General features: G+C 49.8%; 1 protein-coding gene across 1 annotated transcript; it reads right to left on the reverse strand.

The window, feature by feature from the left end:
• Positions 1-2,041: 2,041 nt before the first annotated feature.
• EMP1 (epithelial membrane protein 1) lies at positions 2,042-16,888 on the reverse strand. The gene is made up of 5 exons (XM_030003183.2): positions 16,608-16,888; positions 5,285-5,402; positions 4,609-4,711; positions 4,361-4,501; positions 2,042-3,747 (listed from the first exon to the last, which is right to left on the reverse strand). Exons 2-5 carry the CDS (start codon positions 5,360-5,362, stop codon positions 3,584-3,586), a joined length of 486 nt encoding a protein of 161 aa, XP_029859043.1. The 5' UTR covers positions 5,363-5,402; positions 16,608-16,888; the 3' UTR covers positions 2,042-3,583.
• Positions 16,889-18,244: the final 1,356 nt, after the last annotated feature.

Here is an 18,244-nt window from a genome sequence, read left to right on the forward strand (position 1 = left end):
TTTTCTGTTTGGTGTGTGTTGTGGTTTAACCCCAGCTGGCAACTAAGCCCCACACAGCCACTCACTCACCAACCCCCCCAGCAGGCAGGGTAGGGGAGAGAATCAGAAGAGTAAAAGTGAGAAAACTTGTGGGTTGCAATAAAGACAGTTTCATAGGAAAAGCAAAAGCCACGCGCACAAGCAAAGCAAACCAAGGAATTCATTCCCCACTTCCTATGGGCAGGCAAGTGTTCAGCCATCCCCAGGAAAGCAGGGCTCCATCACGTCAAACGGTGACTTGGGAAGACAAATGCTGTAACTCTGAACATCCCCCCTTCCTCCTCCTTCCCCCAGGGCTATATGCTGAGCATGACGTCCTATGGTCTGGGATAGCCCTTGGGTCAGTTGGGGTCAGCTGTCCCGGCTGTGTCCCCTAACGACTCCTTGTGTCCCCCCCAGCCTGCTCGCTGCTGGGGTGGGGTGAGAAGCAGAAAAGGCCTTGGCTCTGTGTAAGCACTGCTCAGCAGTAACTAAAACATCCCTGTGTTATCTACACTGTTTTCAGCACAAATCCAAAACACAGCCCCATACCAGCTACTATGAAGAGCACTGACTCTATCCCAGCCAAAACCAGCACAGTGTGTTCTGTCCTGCCAGTGCCCAACTTAATTCCCTGCCTGCCAGCCCCTAATGTAACAGGACTCAGAAGATGGTGGTGGGAGCTACCAGGTGTGGAGCAAACACTGTCTCATTTGGCATGCGTTATACTTCAAGGACTAGATCGGCTAGGTTTGCCAGATGCCAGAGGACCCAGTGATTTTTTCCAACTGTAGATTAGGGCGCTGATCCTTTAAAAGCCCAAGTAGTTTTTCAGGCAAACCAAGCTGCCCAGAGCATCCCGTAGCCTTCGTATCCTTGCTGAGCTGCCAATGATAACAGTTTGTGGTGAGGCAAAATTTGTTGGAGACCATTGTTCAAAAATTGAGGCTATTGCCTGTGACCTGTCCTGGGCATCCCAACAAATTTGGGATTGCTTTGTCATCCTGTAAGGTATCATATTGTCACGTGTGTTCTGTGCCATGCTAGAAACAGGGCACGGATACCAGCCTAGCACTGAGCATGCTCCTGCAAATCTCCCTGGCTAGCATTCCCCAGTATTCCCACCTCAGCCGCTGGCTCATGTCTCACCTGCCAGTGTTAGCTTGTAGCCAGAGGAGCCTTGTCCCAAGTGCCTGACTAGTCGTTGCTTACCCTGCACTTAAAGGATTGCCAGGAGGACAAGGCACAGCAGGACTCCTGGAACCTCCTGAGACCAAGGCAAGTGTCCACCCATTGCGCACCATGAGCCTTCCCACGCCCTGTTGCGTATGAGGTCCTTCTCTGGTGAAACTTCAGCTCCTAATGATTCATGTCACTGTTCTGCCCTCAATCAGCATGTGTCTTAGCTCTCCCTAAGGTGGATTAATTGATAAAGAAAAATTTCCTAACCAGCTGATTCCCGCTAGGTCTTACCTCTCCTCAGAGCTCACAGGATTGTGCCCCAAGTTTGCTAAGATCTGCCTGTGTCCTGGGCTTTGGACTCTGCTCAAGCTCTAGAGCTCCTGAGGTGTTTGGCCAGACGACTCTAAGGAGGCAACAGCTATACCAACTCAAGTGGCTCAGGCAAACACCTTGCCGATTTTGCTTTGGGACTCACTTGTGCTGAGGGTTGGTCTAAGGCATAATAAATCCCGCAGCATCTTAGGCACCAGCTTCCAGATGAGATTCTGCCAGAGTGCAAAAGTACATTTCCAGCTCTCCTGGGTGTGAAGCAAAGCCTGGCTCTGGGACTGCGTGTTACTGTTGCTCACACTACCTGCTTGAGCCTGCAGGAGCTCTGAGAGTTGCTCTGCTTCCTCCTTCCCTCCAAAATAGCAAATCTCATATACTGACAAACAAGATAACATGGTGGTAGTTCATCATCTTAAAGGGGTGAGCTTTGATTCAGTGAAAAGAGCAAATGCTTCTGTTCACAAATACCTGAAACACTAATGAAAAAAAACCAGAGCAAAACTCTTTATAATAAAGGGAATCAGATTTTATTTTTATATCCTCAAAGTTAAAAATATGCATTTCAAAATATTTACAATGACTATGTATGAAATAATGTTTGTTAATGAAACAGCAACATACAGTACTAGAATATATCCACCAAATTGATAAAGTCTACATAAAAAGAAAACGTAACAGAAAGAGAGAGGAAAAGAGAGAGAGAGAGAGGTAAATAGCATCCATGCACAATCTGCACCTGCATGGTTTTTTATACTCTCTGCCTTTTAGTTGTGGATGGAGTCACAGGAAGTTTTGACCTCTTGTCCCTTACAAATGCCACTCATGACTGAGATTCTTCGAAATGACAGAAATTTGTGGGTTGCAGCAGTACCAATGCTTTAGTTTCCCATGCCAGCCTTTCACATGGGGACCTTGTATTACAGAGTGGACTCAAAATCTCTCAGCAACCCTGGGAGGTAGGTATAGTTTTATGGAAGAATTTAGCAGATGGAAAAGCACCAGGTTGTGTGACTGGCCTAAGGTTGTGCAGCAAGGAGCAGAACTCACAAGCCCTGCCTCATGTCTCCTAATCGCTCATTAAGGAATACATTTCCTCTGCTAACCAGCATCAGCTGCCTTTGAGATGAGCTGTGTCACAAGGTGGGGCTCTCAATTAATATCATGTATTGGGTGACAATGTGGGAATAAAACCCTGCCTACAGATAAGGAATTGTCTCTGTAAAGATCTGTGATGTTGCAGTGCTGTTACCATGTTCTGGAGCTGAAAAGAAGATTTTAGTGTAGGCACACACCCAGATGATTCCCTCCCTGCATGTGCATCATTGAGCAACTGCATCCTCTGTAATTAGGAACTCCTGTGAATCTCCCCCCCCCCCCCCAATTTCTCTCTCTCCCCCTCATCATCCACGCCTGTATATTTGCCCTTCCTACTTGTATCTGATTCAACCATGGGAATGTCAAATAGTAAACAGAACAGCAAAAAAAGTTGCTGCCTTATTTCTGTAGATATTTTAATACAAATTTAATCTGATTTCTATTGGGTTGCTTCTCAAATTAATGTCTTTAACTTTGACATATGTGCATATATATATATATAAAAATGTAACAAAAGGTCCATCCCATTTGTTTCAATGGCCAAAAAAAGGGGTCATAAGCCTCACTGCCCAACCCACAAGGCACACCAGAAGGTGAGAAGGGCTCTAGGAAGGGAAAAGATGTAGCCCTTGTTTTTGTGGTGCCCTTCAATCATCATTGCTGAGCTTGAAGCTCTGTGAAGGTATGACATGACTTTGCAGAAAAGGAGAAGAGCTGTCTGGGTCACTTGCAGATTTCTGGTGCAACAGCCCCGGGAGTGCTAGATCAGTTGGAGCTGTTTCTCCCTCTCTTTGGTGAAGGAGTTTCTGAGGATTCTAGCTTTGTTAGTGATTTTTCGGTGGTGGTGGCAGTGGTGATGATGGTGGCTGTTTCTGTCTATTGGCCCAACAGTTCTTTCAGCAGAGCAATTCTTCCCCATTCCCAGTAGCCAACCCTCTCCCCTGGACTCCCATCAGCCTTATTTTTTCCTAAGAACAAGGTACAGGATGCTGATGATGAAACTGAAGCAAAAGCAGATCCAGGCCAATATGAAGCAGTAGCCATGGTGAGGTCGTGTGACCTGGAACATCTTGCCTGTGAACCGAGCTGTGTAAATGGAGACTCCAATCAGAATGCACATCCCTGTGGGAAGGAAGGGGGAAAAGAGGGTTGGAAAATGCACAGAAACCAGCATTGCTGCAGGACTTCTGAAGCACTGTTGTCCCCTGAGATTGTAATGCATGTCTTGTGCCATATGAGAGAGGGGCTGCTACCCTTTAGGCTTATTTATGGAGGATTTCTCTTGCAGACGTGATGACATAAGACACTCGGGGCTTGTTTAGTGGGTGCCATGGGAAATAAACCTTTGTTAGGAGGAAATCAGTAATAAGATCTGCAGACAGTTTGCTGCTACATGTTGAATCCCATGAGCAGTAGCTGTCTAACTGTTTATTCCCCTGCCCCCCAAAATACTTGAATCCTTTTTGTTGTCTTTCAAAGGTATTTTGCAAAACCCACTGGGCTTCTCTAATGAAAATCTGGAAATGTTTTCATTATATACAGTAAAAAAAAACCCAACACTTTCCAATTCCTCAGTGCTTTGTTTTTTGTTTTTTTCAAAAAAAATGGGCCACTGGAAACATTTAGCCGGCTGACAACCTCCCCTGATGGCCATGTGTGGCGGACACGTGCAGCTACTTGCACCTGCAGAGGCAGCGGGACGCACGCAGAACCCTCGCAAGGCGTGCATACTTACAGCAAACCAGCATGATGGCTCCAGTGATGTAGAAACGTTTGCCTTTCTCCAGGGTGAACAGCTGGACAATGAACATGACAAGCGCAATGACGGAGAAAATGATTGAGAGGATCATAAAGGCTTGCGCGGCTTTGAGGGAAGCTGTGAAAACACAGGGAATAGATTTGAGAAGATCAGGACTCAGCCTTGGTAATGTGCACCAAGGTCCTGCGGTTCATCACCACAATGAAAATGCAAATACGCCTTACCCTCATCACTACTGCTGACTGTCATCTGCTGGCAGGTCTTGTTGCACAGTAGCCAGAGTCCCCATGAGGCCGTTCCGAAGTTGGAAGTACCCACCATCCACACCTGAAACGGGATGAAACGGTTGAACAAGGGGGGGAAGGCGACCTGCCTCGCTCTCCTGGCCCGTTGTCAGACGAAGCCCTAAGGGGAGCGAGAGTAGCCCAAGTGCCACGAGAGCCAGCGCTGACAACGTCCACGTGTGCGGGCAGCAGACGAAGAGCCGAAGCGGGCGGGAGATGCCGCAGGCTTCCGAACCCGGGAGGCATCTGGTCCAGGCAAACCCCCGGGGAACTCCACTCCCACGACCCGGGGAGGGGGAAAACTGCTCAGACCCTCCCCGGCGAGGCAGCAGGAGGGCACAGCGGGGGGATCCGGCCGCCCGGGCGGCTGCGAGCCCCCCCCCAGTCCCCGACGCCCGCCCCGCCGGCAGGGCGCGGGGGGGGGGCCCACCTTGGGCATCCCACCGGGGGCTGGGCCTGTCCCACCCCGGCTGCCCTTCTCCTCCCTAAGCCCACCCATCATCGCCCATCGCTGACCTACGGACCCGAGCGCCCACCCAGCCGCCCGTCCCCCTGCCCGCCGGCCGCTGCTGCGGGAGGCGGCAGCCGTGGCTCATCCAGGGCGGTCTTGACTCACGTTGGCAATGGTGGAGACGAAGAGCATGATGACAGTGGCGATGTGGACCACAAAGATACCAGCCAGTAGCACCAACATCTTGGGTCCCTTCTAGGTGGTGGCACCGATACGGAGAGCTCTGGAGGAGAACAGGAACAGAGGGGGGAGGTGAAGGGTAGGGCTGAATCAAAGAACAGCATTAGTACAGGCTTTATTTGCATGCAAGAAAACAAGGTGATTTTAAATCCATTCTGGAAGCGGAAGCGTGTAGTCACCAAAAAACATTGCTAAAACCTTTGTCAAAATCTGCAAGGGAGTTGCTCAAGAGCTTAAAGAAAGCCTGGAGGTAAAGGAACCAGTCTGGGAGGAGATGTAGAGCAGGGGTAGTTAGCTCGGGGGCATTTTAAAAATAGCCTGTGTATATACACAGGTTGCTTAAATGGGTGTGTGGTTATGTAAAGTAAAAATGACATACTCCAGGCCTACACTCCAGGAAGAGGAGTTTTTGCCCACAGGATTCAGAGAGGTCAGGAAAGATTTTCTCCTCCGGTTCCCCTTTTTCTTCTCATGGAACAGCCTCCTCCAGCTGGTCTGGGACACAGGCAGTTGGTGTGGAGTGGAGGAGTGTGTGTTCCTGGGTGCATTGGGTGTTGAACAGCGGTGCAGAGTGCACTGGGGGGGCTACCCCTACTCAATGGTCTGCTCCATTATGTGAAGAGGAGAATAACCAGAACAGAAACGCCACTGAGGTGTTCTGGGGCAGGGGAAGATGCTTAGGTTTGCAATGAAAACTGCCTGTTTCCCTTTTAAAACTTGAGGCATGCAGATCTCTATTACTGCAGTAAGATTCTCTTGTAATGCAGATTCCTCTTTGGTTTGTTTTTGGGGGTTTTGCCTCTGCACCCTGCAAGCTCACAGTGCTTTACGGGCAATTTTCCTTCCAGGCATTACTGTCTCTGCAGTGTAGCCACAGAAATCAAGCAGAAGAGTTTACTGGGTCCACTCTGTGGCCAGTGAAAGACTGCTTCCTAGAAAGTTTCACAGGGCTCTGTTGCTCTTTCTCGTGGTAGTGCTGGTACTGAAGAGCAGTATAAAGTATGTGATTAATGTTGGCTGTCAAGTTATTTTGGTCCAGGTGACTCAGGTAAGGTTTGATGCTGTCACCATTTGTACAGGGTGTGGTAACATTGTCATGGAACAACACAATTATACTTTATGATGTCTTTCACGCAAACTGTAACGAAAGGCTTTGCAAAGTCCCATAAAAGTGGGTCTTTTTATTCAGTGACTCCACCTTCTCCACTCCTGTCTTTCCTCTCATTGTAGCCATGTGTGGGAGTGTATTCCTGTAAAGTGCTGCAGCTATTCCTTGCACTGCTTTGGATACCGTTGCCCAAACCACAGCGGGCGGGCAGGCTTCTCCATCAGTGGCTCTTTGCCCAGTTCAGCATTAGCTGATGACCAGGAGGAATTCCTTGAGTTCAGGATCTCAAGGAACCAGCTCTGTTAGGTCATTCCTCCCACCCAAACGAGGCCACTCCTTAGAAGGACAGATTAGGTTTGGTGATGGGTCCTATCTCCTCAGCATCAGCTGTGAGGTTTCCTTCACCTGGGAGATGTCTCTGGAGCCGTTTAGCCCCGGCTTGCTGAACACGGGCTGGGCTTGCTTGTCTGCTTTGGGGTGTCCCAGCAAACTCCTCGTGCTCTAGGGTTTGATTCGCCTAGATGGCCTGGTCACCATACCCTCTCTTGTCACAGTACCTCCCTTAGTGATGGTCTTGGAGAAAGTACAGCCTTCTTAGGAGTTCCTCTCTGACTGTAGTGACAGTCATTTATGAGTTCAGCATTGCTAAAATCCAGGTTCTCAATACTATACGCAGGCTACCACATGAACGCACCTGCCCTGAGCGTTAAAACATTTCTTTCCATTGACTGCAAAAGGAACGAGGGTTTCAAAATGCTGGATGGCAACTGATATGGATATCACCACTGTACCTTGAGCTGAGAATCTATTGCTGCTGCCATGACTAAGTTACATATCTGCAGCAGGTGCCTTGAATAGAGCCTCTGAGTCAAATCTTCTCATGTCTTTGACTACTTGTCATCCTTTTTTCTGATTGCCTTGGTTCTTACACAAACTGTAATGAGTGCTCTTGCCACCATAGTGTATTGGTATGCGTACACCAAATGGTGGCAAATTTGCCTGCTCTGAAATTTGCCTTTACTGAGCAGTGACTAAACTTTCTTCTTTCTTAGATGGATGTATTTTTCCATGGCCTCTTTAAAAACTAATTCAGTGGGGGTTATGCCAATTATTTTTGAGGGCCTTCAAAAAAAGCCCTGTAATTGAAAGACCAAAAACCTAGTTTCATGACACCCTAAAAGACTAGAACAGTCATTTTAAATGCATCTTCTGTTTGTGTTCAGAAATGAAAATGAGGGCTATGTTACTTTTCAATGTAAAAAAAAAAACCCACCACACACAGAACTTTGACCAATACGCTAAGAAAAAACCCAAATCCTTTATTCCATTTGCTTTTTCTGCCCCATTCTCGCACTGCTTGAAAGCACTGTTAGTTCAGGTGCTTTTAGTGCACCTACTTCCTGAGAACGTCAGCACCTCTCCCTGAATACACATGCTATCAAACACAAACTCCCCCGTGATATGTGCTCACAGCTTAGTTTTGATTCTTTGTGAGTTAAAGCACAGACCTCCCTCTCTATTCATTCGCTTTCCCCTTCCTTCATCTCTCCCTGCCTTTTAAATAAAACGCTAGAGAACAATCCCAAAGGAGCAGTGGGTGAACGAATGGCATTGAAATGGAGTCATCTCTGTCTCTGATGGTACGGCGCGGACTTTTCCTCCCATTAGACAGAGAAGCTGGCAGAGCATTGGTGACTGACAGGATACTCTTTCCATTTCTTAAGTGTGAGGCATCTTTCTCCGCTACAGGGTGGGGTCACATTGCTGGAGCAATAGGACACAATTGCATGCAAATGCCTTTTCCTCCATTCCCCTACCTAAAGTGCAGCTGGATTTGGAGCTTCTCAGGCTCTTCTTGGGCTATGAGTCAGTCTTAGCCTTCCTAGAGCTGCCAGTTTTTTCCACTGACTCACCCCAAAGCTCCCAAAACCACAATTATTTAACCCTGCGAGTGTTCAGGACACTCTGTCAGTTTTAGGACTGCTTCTCAAGAACCAGTCAAGCAACCAGGTTGTGAATCCTGCATTGAGCCTCCTGGCATGTCTTCCAGAGGACAGACCCCAGCTAAGCCAAGAAAAACAGAGCTGAGACATGAGATTAGAATGACTACTGAGGTAGGACAGGCTGGTGGGGAAGGAGGAGTGACGGTAGTGCGCCTGCTGAACAGCCTGCATAAGTCAAGAGAAGATCTTGCACTGATGATAGCAGACTGAGTTTCTTTTTCCTGGGATGATGGATGAGGAGAAATAACAAGCCACACCAACAGTAACCATGAATAGCAATCACCGTAGCAGCCTTCAGCACAAAAAAGCCTACAGATAAGCATGACAGACTCTTATCTGTGTAGAGACTACTTCTCTGACCATGCAGGAGTACACACACTGGGGAACAACACATAGCTCTGCTGCACCCTAGTTCAAGTTCAAGCAGGCAAGCACTACCCATTAAAAACTAAGACAAAGTCTTCTCATGCAGGCCAAGTGTAGCCACCCATATCACCCCTGTATCTTCTTAAGTGCTTTGGATCCTTCTATCTGGAGGGCAATCTGGAGAAGTGAGTCCTTGCCCTTGGTTTGCTGCTTGGCAAAGCAGCAGGGTGGAATGCAAAGTGCCACTTGGAGATACGGCAAAGGCCAACGGTACAGTTCCTCAAACATAGGGAGTGGGTTACTCAAGAGGGTAAACCAGATTAGGTAGTGGTCCTTTGCTTCTGGCAGAAAGTGCACTGCAGTGAATGGAGTAGAGAGGAAGTGTACGGGATGTTTCTGCAGGAATAATCAGGTGGGTTGGGGTGAAAAATCAGAGCACTCTCAACTAAATCTGAAATATTTCAGATCTGAAGTGTTCCTAAGGCATGTAGCTCATCTGACTTCCATTCCCGGTCTCCTCTCTGAACTGAGGTTCCTGCTTGGGACTGCCTCTCCCAGGGTGAGTTGGTGAGGCGTACTGTGAGAGATGCTGGCTGAGGGGAGAGCTCAGCCAATAGCCTATAGCAGCCTATAGTGTCCGGGGAGCTGAGGATGTCTAAATCGCACCGTCTGTGAGCACCGTGGTGACCTCTGACTCCTCTAAAACTCAGTTTTTCAGCTGAAGTCCCTTGGGTTTGATACATTCAATTTCTCAACAAGGGAAAGATGGCATTTCAGGGAAAGAGCAAATTGTTTTGGCCAGAATGTCGACAAAAATCTCCATAGAGTGACAGCAACCAAGATGAAAGAAATTCTGCCTTCCCCAGCTGCCACCACAGAATATAAGGAACACGGCAGTGAGTCAGATCAGTGGTCTGTCTCACCCAGTACACTGTCTCTGATGGTGGCAGGAGGAGGTCCAAAAAAGAGAGAAAGCATGTGAACCTGGCCACTGTCTGAGGTGGCACAGAGTCATACCAGGAATACTGGTGGTTTGAATCAGGGCCAAGACCACTTGGAAAGGAAGGGGAAAATCGGAGAGAATGGGACAGAAAATAAAAATTATTTGATATTGTTTGAGATAGCCACAAACTGCCACCTTTGTCACTGCTGGCTTCCTCAGTGCAAAGCCAACCTACAAATAGCAATGCTGCCATGATGCTACCAGTAAGGGAAACCTCAGGGTGGGATAAAACCTTCTGCAGAATTTGTAGATCTGCCTTTTGACTGAGCTGAGGCCCTGACTGTGTCTTAGCCCGGCTACAACTGCATGCCTTGGCATTGTGTGTGATATGAGCATGAGTCCTCATCATGGGCAGGGTCATTTGGCAGGATGCAAAGATGTGAAGATCTCTGTGATATTCTGGTGGCATGGTGACTTTGGACCCGTCACATTGTTACTAGAAAGCTCATGACAACTTTAAACAACAACAGGGAAGGATCTTTTTGCTTTCATCCTTTGCTCTGTTTCTTGCTTCAGATCCAGCTGAATCCAGAGTCCTTGCTGACTCCAGACTTTTATAAACCACTGTACGCCAGCACTGCTGTTGACAACCTGGTTTTGACAGACCGGCCTGACTCAATTTACACATCGGATGCTTTTTATAGACATGTGGATGAGTAGGCTGGTGCCTCTGGAAAGAGATTTCACATGTGTGGGAAAAGGGTTGGGCAGGAGGTGTGTGTGGGCACACGGAGACCTTTGGAGCCTCTGGTTTGTGGCAGTGAGATTTTGTGCGTGCATGGGTGGTGGCTGTGGTGACCACATGGGGTACAGCAATGCTGCAGAAGTAGCAGATGAATGTCAGCCGAAAGGAAAGTGTAGAGCAGCCTGAGGGGCTACAACTGAAAATAAGCTTAAGTAAATGGAAGATTTTTGTCTGGCTCTTGGGAAGCGTTTCCTGGCGATATGGTCTCCAAGGGATCAGGAGAATTGCCTTCCCAGGGGAGCGGTAAAGCCTCAGCATGTGAATCACTTCTTGTGGGACCAAAGTCCTCAAGAATCCACCCGTGCTAACGAACCTCCACTCACTGAGAGATGCAAGGGGGTGTCACAAAAGATGACACACAAGGGTTTTCCAGCTCTCATGCTCGTGATTCATAGGAGAGTGGGGAAATATCAGAGCTCCTAGGGCAGACAGTGAGAAATTGGCATTTTCTCCAGAAGAAACCACCCTCGAGCGCTCAGCCATGTGACAACATCAACTGAAACTCCAGCGCTCGCTTGGTAGTAGGAAGGGGAAGAGACAGCCGCCTGGGGCCCGGCAGGCAGCCAGCCACCGCTGCTGGAGGAAAACACTGTCACTCCTCACACCAGACACGCCAGGGAAGGGCTGGGACTGATGGGCACCGAGTGAGATGGAGGGGTGGGGAAGGGGTCCTTCGAGCTAATGGGAGCACAGAAGAGCTCCTCCGGACGTTTGGAGGTGCGGTGGGGAGCACCCCCACCCCTGAGCGCGTCGGATGGTCCCTAGGTGGGTTAATTAGACGTGGGAGTTGCTGTGACTCGCAGGGGTTCAGGCAAGATGCCGAGATATGCGAGAAGCGTTTGTGGGAGGACTGACGGTCTGGGCGATGACATGGTGTGTGTAGGGGTGTGCATCTGCAGCTCTGCGTGGCTCCCTCTGTGAATGGGAATGTGCATCTGTGGTTTCCCTGTGAGCGGAGCTGAACCGTGTGTGTGAGCGTGTGTCTGCCTGCATGCGTGCTCATGCGTGGTTTCCTTATGGGTGCACGTATCTATCTATCTGTGTGACTTTGACACTGACAGTGCCCACGTGGGAGAAACCATCTGACAGCTCTGACAGGAAAGTTCAGGTTACAGCGTGGTGTGAGCAAAAGTGCACAGATCATTTCTGGTGGGACTTCCTGCTTTTCCTCCTTGCAACAGCCTTTAGATAGAGGTGGAAGGTCCGTGAAGCCCACATCAGCTGTGCTTTTGGCTGCATTTTTAAATTAAAACTGCAGTTCTCTGATTTACAGAGACAGTTTTGTAAAGATCTTCCCTTTTTTTTTCAAGGGAGGGTAACTCTGAAAAAGAAGTGGCTCCTTATCGGATAGCGTCCCTCTCTCTCAAAACTGCAAAACCTCTGAATATGCCAGTACAGTCTATGAGACACTGAGGTCGATGCGACTTAGGCATCTAAAGAGTCTGAGCTTTTGGGTCAGCCTGCCTCGAGGGTGTCCTTGTTCCTGCAAGCCAACTTGGAAAAGACTGCGCAGGATTAAATTGCAAAATTGTGTGATAGCTCCTTCTTTCAACCCGCAGTGCACAAGTGATGGACTGGGGGGGAGCAGGAGCGCGAGTAGAAAGCAGAAGCAAGATGATGCTGTGCAGCCTGGAGTTGGTCGGTGCTTTGTGCAGGGTGGGGTAAAGGTGGTCGTGAGGCAAAATGCCCCATCTGGCTTCAAGAGGGCTTCTTACCCCTGTGATTAGCATGGGCTGGCAGAACGGTACAGGTGTCATTCTAGCTCATGTTACATAAGGGAATGGCTTTCCACCAGGCATCGAGAGCTCCCCTTGTCAGCGCACACCACGCTGGCCTGGCTGCAGCCGCTGGAGGCCAGCTAGCAGGCAGGTTGGCTCAGCTGCCTGAGCTGGCACGACCAGTGGCAGTGCCAGTCTCAGAGCCCAGCTTTCCTCCAGCAGTGGTCCACGTTCCTGGAGCTGGTCTCCAGCAACCCCCTGACCAACCTGCTCCCAGCTCTGAGCATTTTGCAGCTCTCCCCTCTTGCTCCCACGGCTCTCACTGTCCTTTCCAGAGGCTTGCTGGGGCCCACAGGGGAGATGTCTCTCCGGAATGAGAAGAATGTGGATGCTGGACCCAGTCGTGGCAGTTGCTTTCACAACTCCCCTCCTTGAGCAGTCTCTGCCCTGGGAGGGCAAAAGGACAGCGAAGGTCCTTGCCCTGGATTTCCTCGAATCCAAACGTATTGCTAGGTGTCCCCACATCACACGAGCTAAGCCTTCGGCATGAGTCACCTGCTGTCAGCCACTCCAAGGCTCACAGTTCATTGCATTTCTCTCCATGGCTGGGGATGACCTAGTCCAGGATCTGTCCCTGGGCTCTCATCGTGGGTATCTCCCCATGCCTGCGGTACAGACTGGTTTTCACAGGGGAAAGGGGATAGATCTTAATTATGAGCTTGGCAAACCAGTCACTCCCTTGGGCAACGTGGGTTCTGGAGCTGAGTTGTCCTAACCTGTCCCTCCCTACCATGACAAGGCATGGGCTACGTTTGGTCTTACTCAGAGAGCAGCTTCCATGTCCTCTCTGCCCTGCCGCAAACAGTTCAGGAGGAGGAGGGTGCGTGGAGCTGCAAATTTGGCCAGGGTTTCCTTTGTTCATTGTCCAGCTGTTCTAACTAAGGAGGTACTTTCCAAAACTCTCCCAGTGGGGTTTGAAGAAATCATGCTCCAGATGGCAGCCCCCAGATATGCTGCTTTGCTGCCCTCCCTGCAGTGTAACAGCAGAAAGCAGTTTAAGAAAGGAGGCACTCTAGATTTCCTCTGGGCAGATTATATGGGGAACTGGTGCTGGACCCTGTGTCATGGTGTGGGATGACTGGGTGTGGACTGGCTCTGACAAAGGATCTGTATAGTCACATTTGAGCTGGTGCTTCAGCACGATTATTCAGGGGCAGTATTACAGCACTGCGGCTACCAGTTAGTTACCAGTCCTGGCAGGGGCTGTCAAAAGAGCAGGGCCAGGGAGAATAGCCTCCTTTTCTGTGCACACTGCTTTGCCTCAGCAGAAAAGACCTGTGAAGTACTAAGAATCCATCTTCAGATGGGGAGATAGATAGGAAATCCCCTTCCTTGCCCTCCCTTTTGGAGGTGTAAAAGAGCACCTCTGGGTCTCTTACTTCTCCCTGCCTTGAAGGAAGGGTGAGGAAATCTCATCTTTTAGTCCTTTTTCATTACTTTTTTTGCAGGAGAACAGGAGGAAGGAAAAAAATCAGGAGTGCCACACCCTGCAGCCTGCCCTGTGTTGTGTGTGACAGTGCTGTCACCTCCCTATTGAAGGGCACATGCACAGGAGCCCATCGAGATCAAAGGGGTCTAGTAGTGCTATTTCTTGCCTTGTGGGGCACTTGAGTATCTGAGGGCAAATCCCAGCCCGGCATCAGGTGCCTTCCCCTTCGCCATCAGGTGTAGCACTCGGTGAGGAGTGCACCCGTCCAGCAGCCGAAGGGAACTGGGGGGGTGAGCCAGTGGACACGTGCCGTGGAAGGGGTGTCGTGGCTGCCGCGTGGGGTTGGTGGGGCCTGTAAAGCCCCATGGGAGCTGGCAGGGCTAAGGAAGCAGGCTGTACCCCGCCACTCCTCCAGCTTTTTGCTCTGAGGAAACTCAAGCAGGCGCAGGCTGAGTGCCGTGTGCCAGCCTTGCAGCTGGGAGGGGGATGAATAGAGAGGATTCGTGCTTGCAGCAAATCATCTCCCCTATCTCATTATAAACAAGGCCCTGAGGTGGGTCTTTTACCAAAAAAATGCTGGCTATTATCAGCAGATCTCCCAGAACTGTTTCAAAATACCACCTCTGCTCCACCCCAGGCCACCAAACAGCAATTCCTGCATGCACTTGCATTGCTCACACACTGCAAAATTCAAAGACCACCGGCTAGGCCAGCAGGGCCGGTTTTCCAAGCCCAGGGCTCTCTGTCCTCAGCAGGGTACTGGGGAGCACTAGCAACCCTGCAGCTCTGAGGCACCCGCTCCAAAACTGGGTGATTCTCCACAAGAACCCAAGTCCCTCCTCCATGAATGCGTCCTTGGGTGCGGCTCGACTCCATCTCTCTCGGATGTCTACCTCGGGATGGCACGTGCCTGGTGGAGATGCCTGGCTCTCGCACGAGGGTAGCCTGGATGAATGGCTTGGACTGTGTGCCACGGGTTTGAATGGTTAGTCATAGCTGGGGGGAGCTTCCATGGGAGGAACTCCTTACGTGGGTGTGCAGTGCCTCACATGAAGGAGCTGCATGTCAGGGTGTGCTTCCAGGCACTGCAGGGTTAGTGATAGTAAGATACCTCAGTTTTGATCCTTTTCCTGTGCTGATCCCCAAGGCAGCAAATAGAAATAAGCTGCCTTTAAGCCCGCACTCTCTGCACACAGTCCCCCGGTTTGACAGCTGTGTGAGGTGGGCTGGGTGGAGGCATTCGGCTGCCTTAAACCCCTGTTATCATAGGAACAATAGCTAATGGGCTCCAAGTTTTCACACTCTTCATGCCCAGCTCCCTCTTGTGTGTTTGCTCAGAAAAGAATCCCACTCCACCCAGAAATGTCAAGTGGGCAGTTCCTGGGCAAAGCTGCTCTCAGAGGTGCCTTGAGGAATTCAAAGCTTTTGAGAAAGTTGCTCTGTGGCCACAGCTTTTTTTTCCTTTTTTTTTTGCAAACCGATTTCATTGTTAATGGTGGTAAACGACAACTTCCGAAAATGCTTTCTTCCCAGACTGATTGCTGACTGCCCTGCAAACACTCGCTCCTCAGTCAGCTTCCTTACCACTCACATATATTTCTCAGGCAGGAGGCACTCCTGCATGACCGAACCGCAAGCAATAGGGACAGAGGGGACCTCAAAATTCACAAAATCCATCCTTCTGCCACAAGCTTAAGGTGAGCTCAGCTTCTTGGCCATTCATATATAGTAACTTTCCACAGCACCAGCCTGAGTCCCAGCCATTCCCGGCTGGACTGGGCTAAATACTGTTTCAGTCTCTTTCAGACCCATGAAACTGTGCAGGGGTGGGCTGGGTTCCTGCAACAGGAACCAAAGCCTGGTGCCAAAAAACTGGCTTTGCTGCACTCCCTTTCTCAGACCTCAAAAATAGTTCAGATGTGACCGCAAGATACAAACCATAGCAGACAGATGAAGTGAGAGAACTGGTGAAGAGGAGGAGGGAGGGAAGGGGTGGTTGTGTGGAAAAAGGCAGGTGAATAAGGAAAATTGCCAGTCTCTGCAATCCTACACTTCCCATCAGTGCCTCCCCCCACCACACCCCACCACGCAGCCCGCGGTGCTCTTAGCAATTCCACCCGCTCCCTCACTTCGCCTCTCAGTGCTCCCCACCCCACGGTCTGCGCTGCCAAGGAAAGCGTAGCATGGATTTCTACCCATCGTGTGGCTTTGCTTAAGAACTGGGGCTTGGCTTCAGCCTCCGGAGCTGGGACCCCAACAGAAAAAGAGAGGTCCTCTCCATTGTACCCCAAAGTCTGCACCATTGGGGCCTCTCAGACTTCACTTGGAATGATTGTTGTTGTTTTAAATTAAAGCTTGGCAAACTACCAATGGAGAGGAGAGGGACACGCAGAAAAAAGCGAGTGAGAGCCAGAAACGCTGAACCAGCAGCCCTAATTTCAAGCAGGTGTTTTCCCACGTTTGTAAACAATGCTCCTCGGACAGCACGCAGCAGCTCCTGCGCCAGGGCTGGCCCAGGTTGGGCACCCTGTGCCTGCGCCCTGGCTGCACATGCCCCGGAGGCCAAAATAACATTGCTGCTGCCAGCACTCGACGGTTGCAACCCCGGCACCTTGCAGCGGCGCTTTGCTCCCGTCACACAGCTGGATTTCAAAGCAAAAGCTGGACGGTTAAGGTGCGTCCCATAGCCGGCTCCTGTGCCAAGTTAAAGAGAAGTGGCGGAGCAGAGGAGAAAAGCAGGCTGGAGCTGCCGGGCGAGGGGAGCAGCTGCCAGTGAGGGAGAAAAGTTGCTGAGGATTTTTGAGAGCCGCTCTTACCGTGTGGGCTGGGGCCTGTCCTGGCACCTGTGGGAGCAGGAGCGTGCTGGGCTGCAGTGCTGGTGTCCCGGAGCGCGGAGCTGTAGTGACGGGGAGTGACCCGGTGGTGCTTTAAGTTTCCTCCGGTGGTGCGGGAGGGTGGTGTCTTTCCACTCTGTTTTAAAGGAGTTACTATGAATCAGTCTGCCTTTAAAGAGAGGGAGAAGGGGAAAAAAAAAAAAAATTAATGAGCTACGCCCTGCTTTGTTGGCAGGGAGTCAAGAGTCGCTGGGAGGAAAGCAGCAATTCAAAGAAATCTGTGCAGGGCTGCGTCTGACTCAGTGTGCAGTACAGAGACCGCAGCCTGGAAAAACGACTGACGTTGATCCAGCTGAGTAATAGAGGCCCACAGCAGCATCTGTTTATAAAACTGAACTTCTGGTTGTCATAAAAAAAAAAAAATGTATAGTTACAAATGTGGCAACGGGACTTCAACAATACAATCACTCAAACAAACAGCCGGTTGGCAGGGGCATCATGAGCCCCGGTGAGTCACCGCATCCCCTCCCCGTGCTGCACAGGGAGAAGTCGCTGAGGTTGGCGGCACGGGGGAATGCAAATCGGACCTGTGGGGTTGGCATGGACAAGACTTTTGGGAATATACCAAGGAGCAGAGATGCTCAAAATGCAGCTCTGGCCTGGCAGTGACTCTGGAGCAAGTTGGCCAGATGGTGGTGGTTTGCTTCCACGGAGAGCAAGCAGGCAAGGAAGATGAAATAAGGAGTTTGTGATTCACAGTTTTCTGAGGTCAGCATTTCTTATCATCTTAAAGACCTCTAAAAATAGATACTTTACATTGCAGAGAATTGACTGGTGTAGTTGTCTTGTGGATGCTACAGGCTTGACATGTGGGTGAAGGGGGAAGAAGTTTGTCAGAAAGCATCTGGGTTAAAATGTGCTCCATATTGTGAGAGAGTTGGTGATCTGCTACTGCAAGGAATCAAGCCTGCCTTTGCAGAAGCCCAGAAAGAGATAAGCAGATACTGATAAAATACCTGGCAAAGGCCTTTCCCACTTTAATGAGGACACTGTATTGCCTTTATTTGAAAGACAAAACTGGTGCTCTTTGAAGTCTACAGAGATTAAAAAACCTTGCTATTTTTCAGATTATTCCTTCTCTCTGGTGTTATTGATATGTGTCTGGTCTAATTTTAAACTATAGCAGCCTGCTTAAAAAACAGAGCTATGGATAAAACAGCAGCAAAGATGATACATATGTTGGGCAAAGACATCGTGCCCACACTATCCCAGGGGAATTTTGCCACTGATGGAAAATAAAGACAGATTTTTGTTCCCTGAGGATAGAATAAGCCTAACTGTGTTTAATACCTATGGGTTAGAACGTGCTTATTCTTGGTGATATACACGAATATGATATCTAGGGAAAGGAAAAAGTATTTGCTTACCCTGCAGAAGGAGCTGGCATTTGCATCGAGCTGCACTGTCCATTTGCCCTTCCCTGTTCCCCCAGCAGAGTTTATTGGAGTGGTGGATGCTCACCACACACAATACTGGAGCACACGGTCCCAAAGCACACTCTGGACCAGAGTTCAGCTGCGGTGGAGCATCCTCTGCCCCAGACCTGTTCACAAGTGACT

This window comes from Aquila chrysaetos, chromosome 26, assembly GCF_900496995.4.
Source record: "Aquila chrysaetos chrysaetos chromosome 26, bAquChr1.4, whole genome shotgun sequence".
Taxonomy (NCBI): domain Eukaryota; kingdom Metazoa; phylum Chordata; class Aves; order Accipitriformes; family Accipitridae; genus Aquila; species Aquila chrysaetos.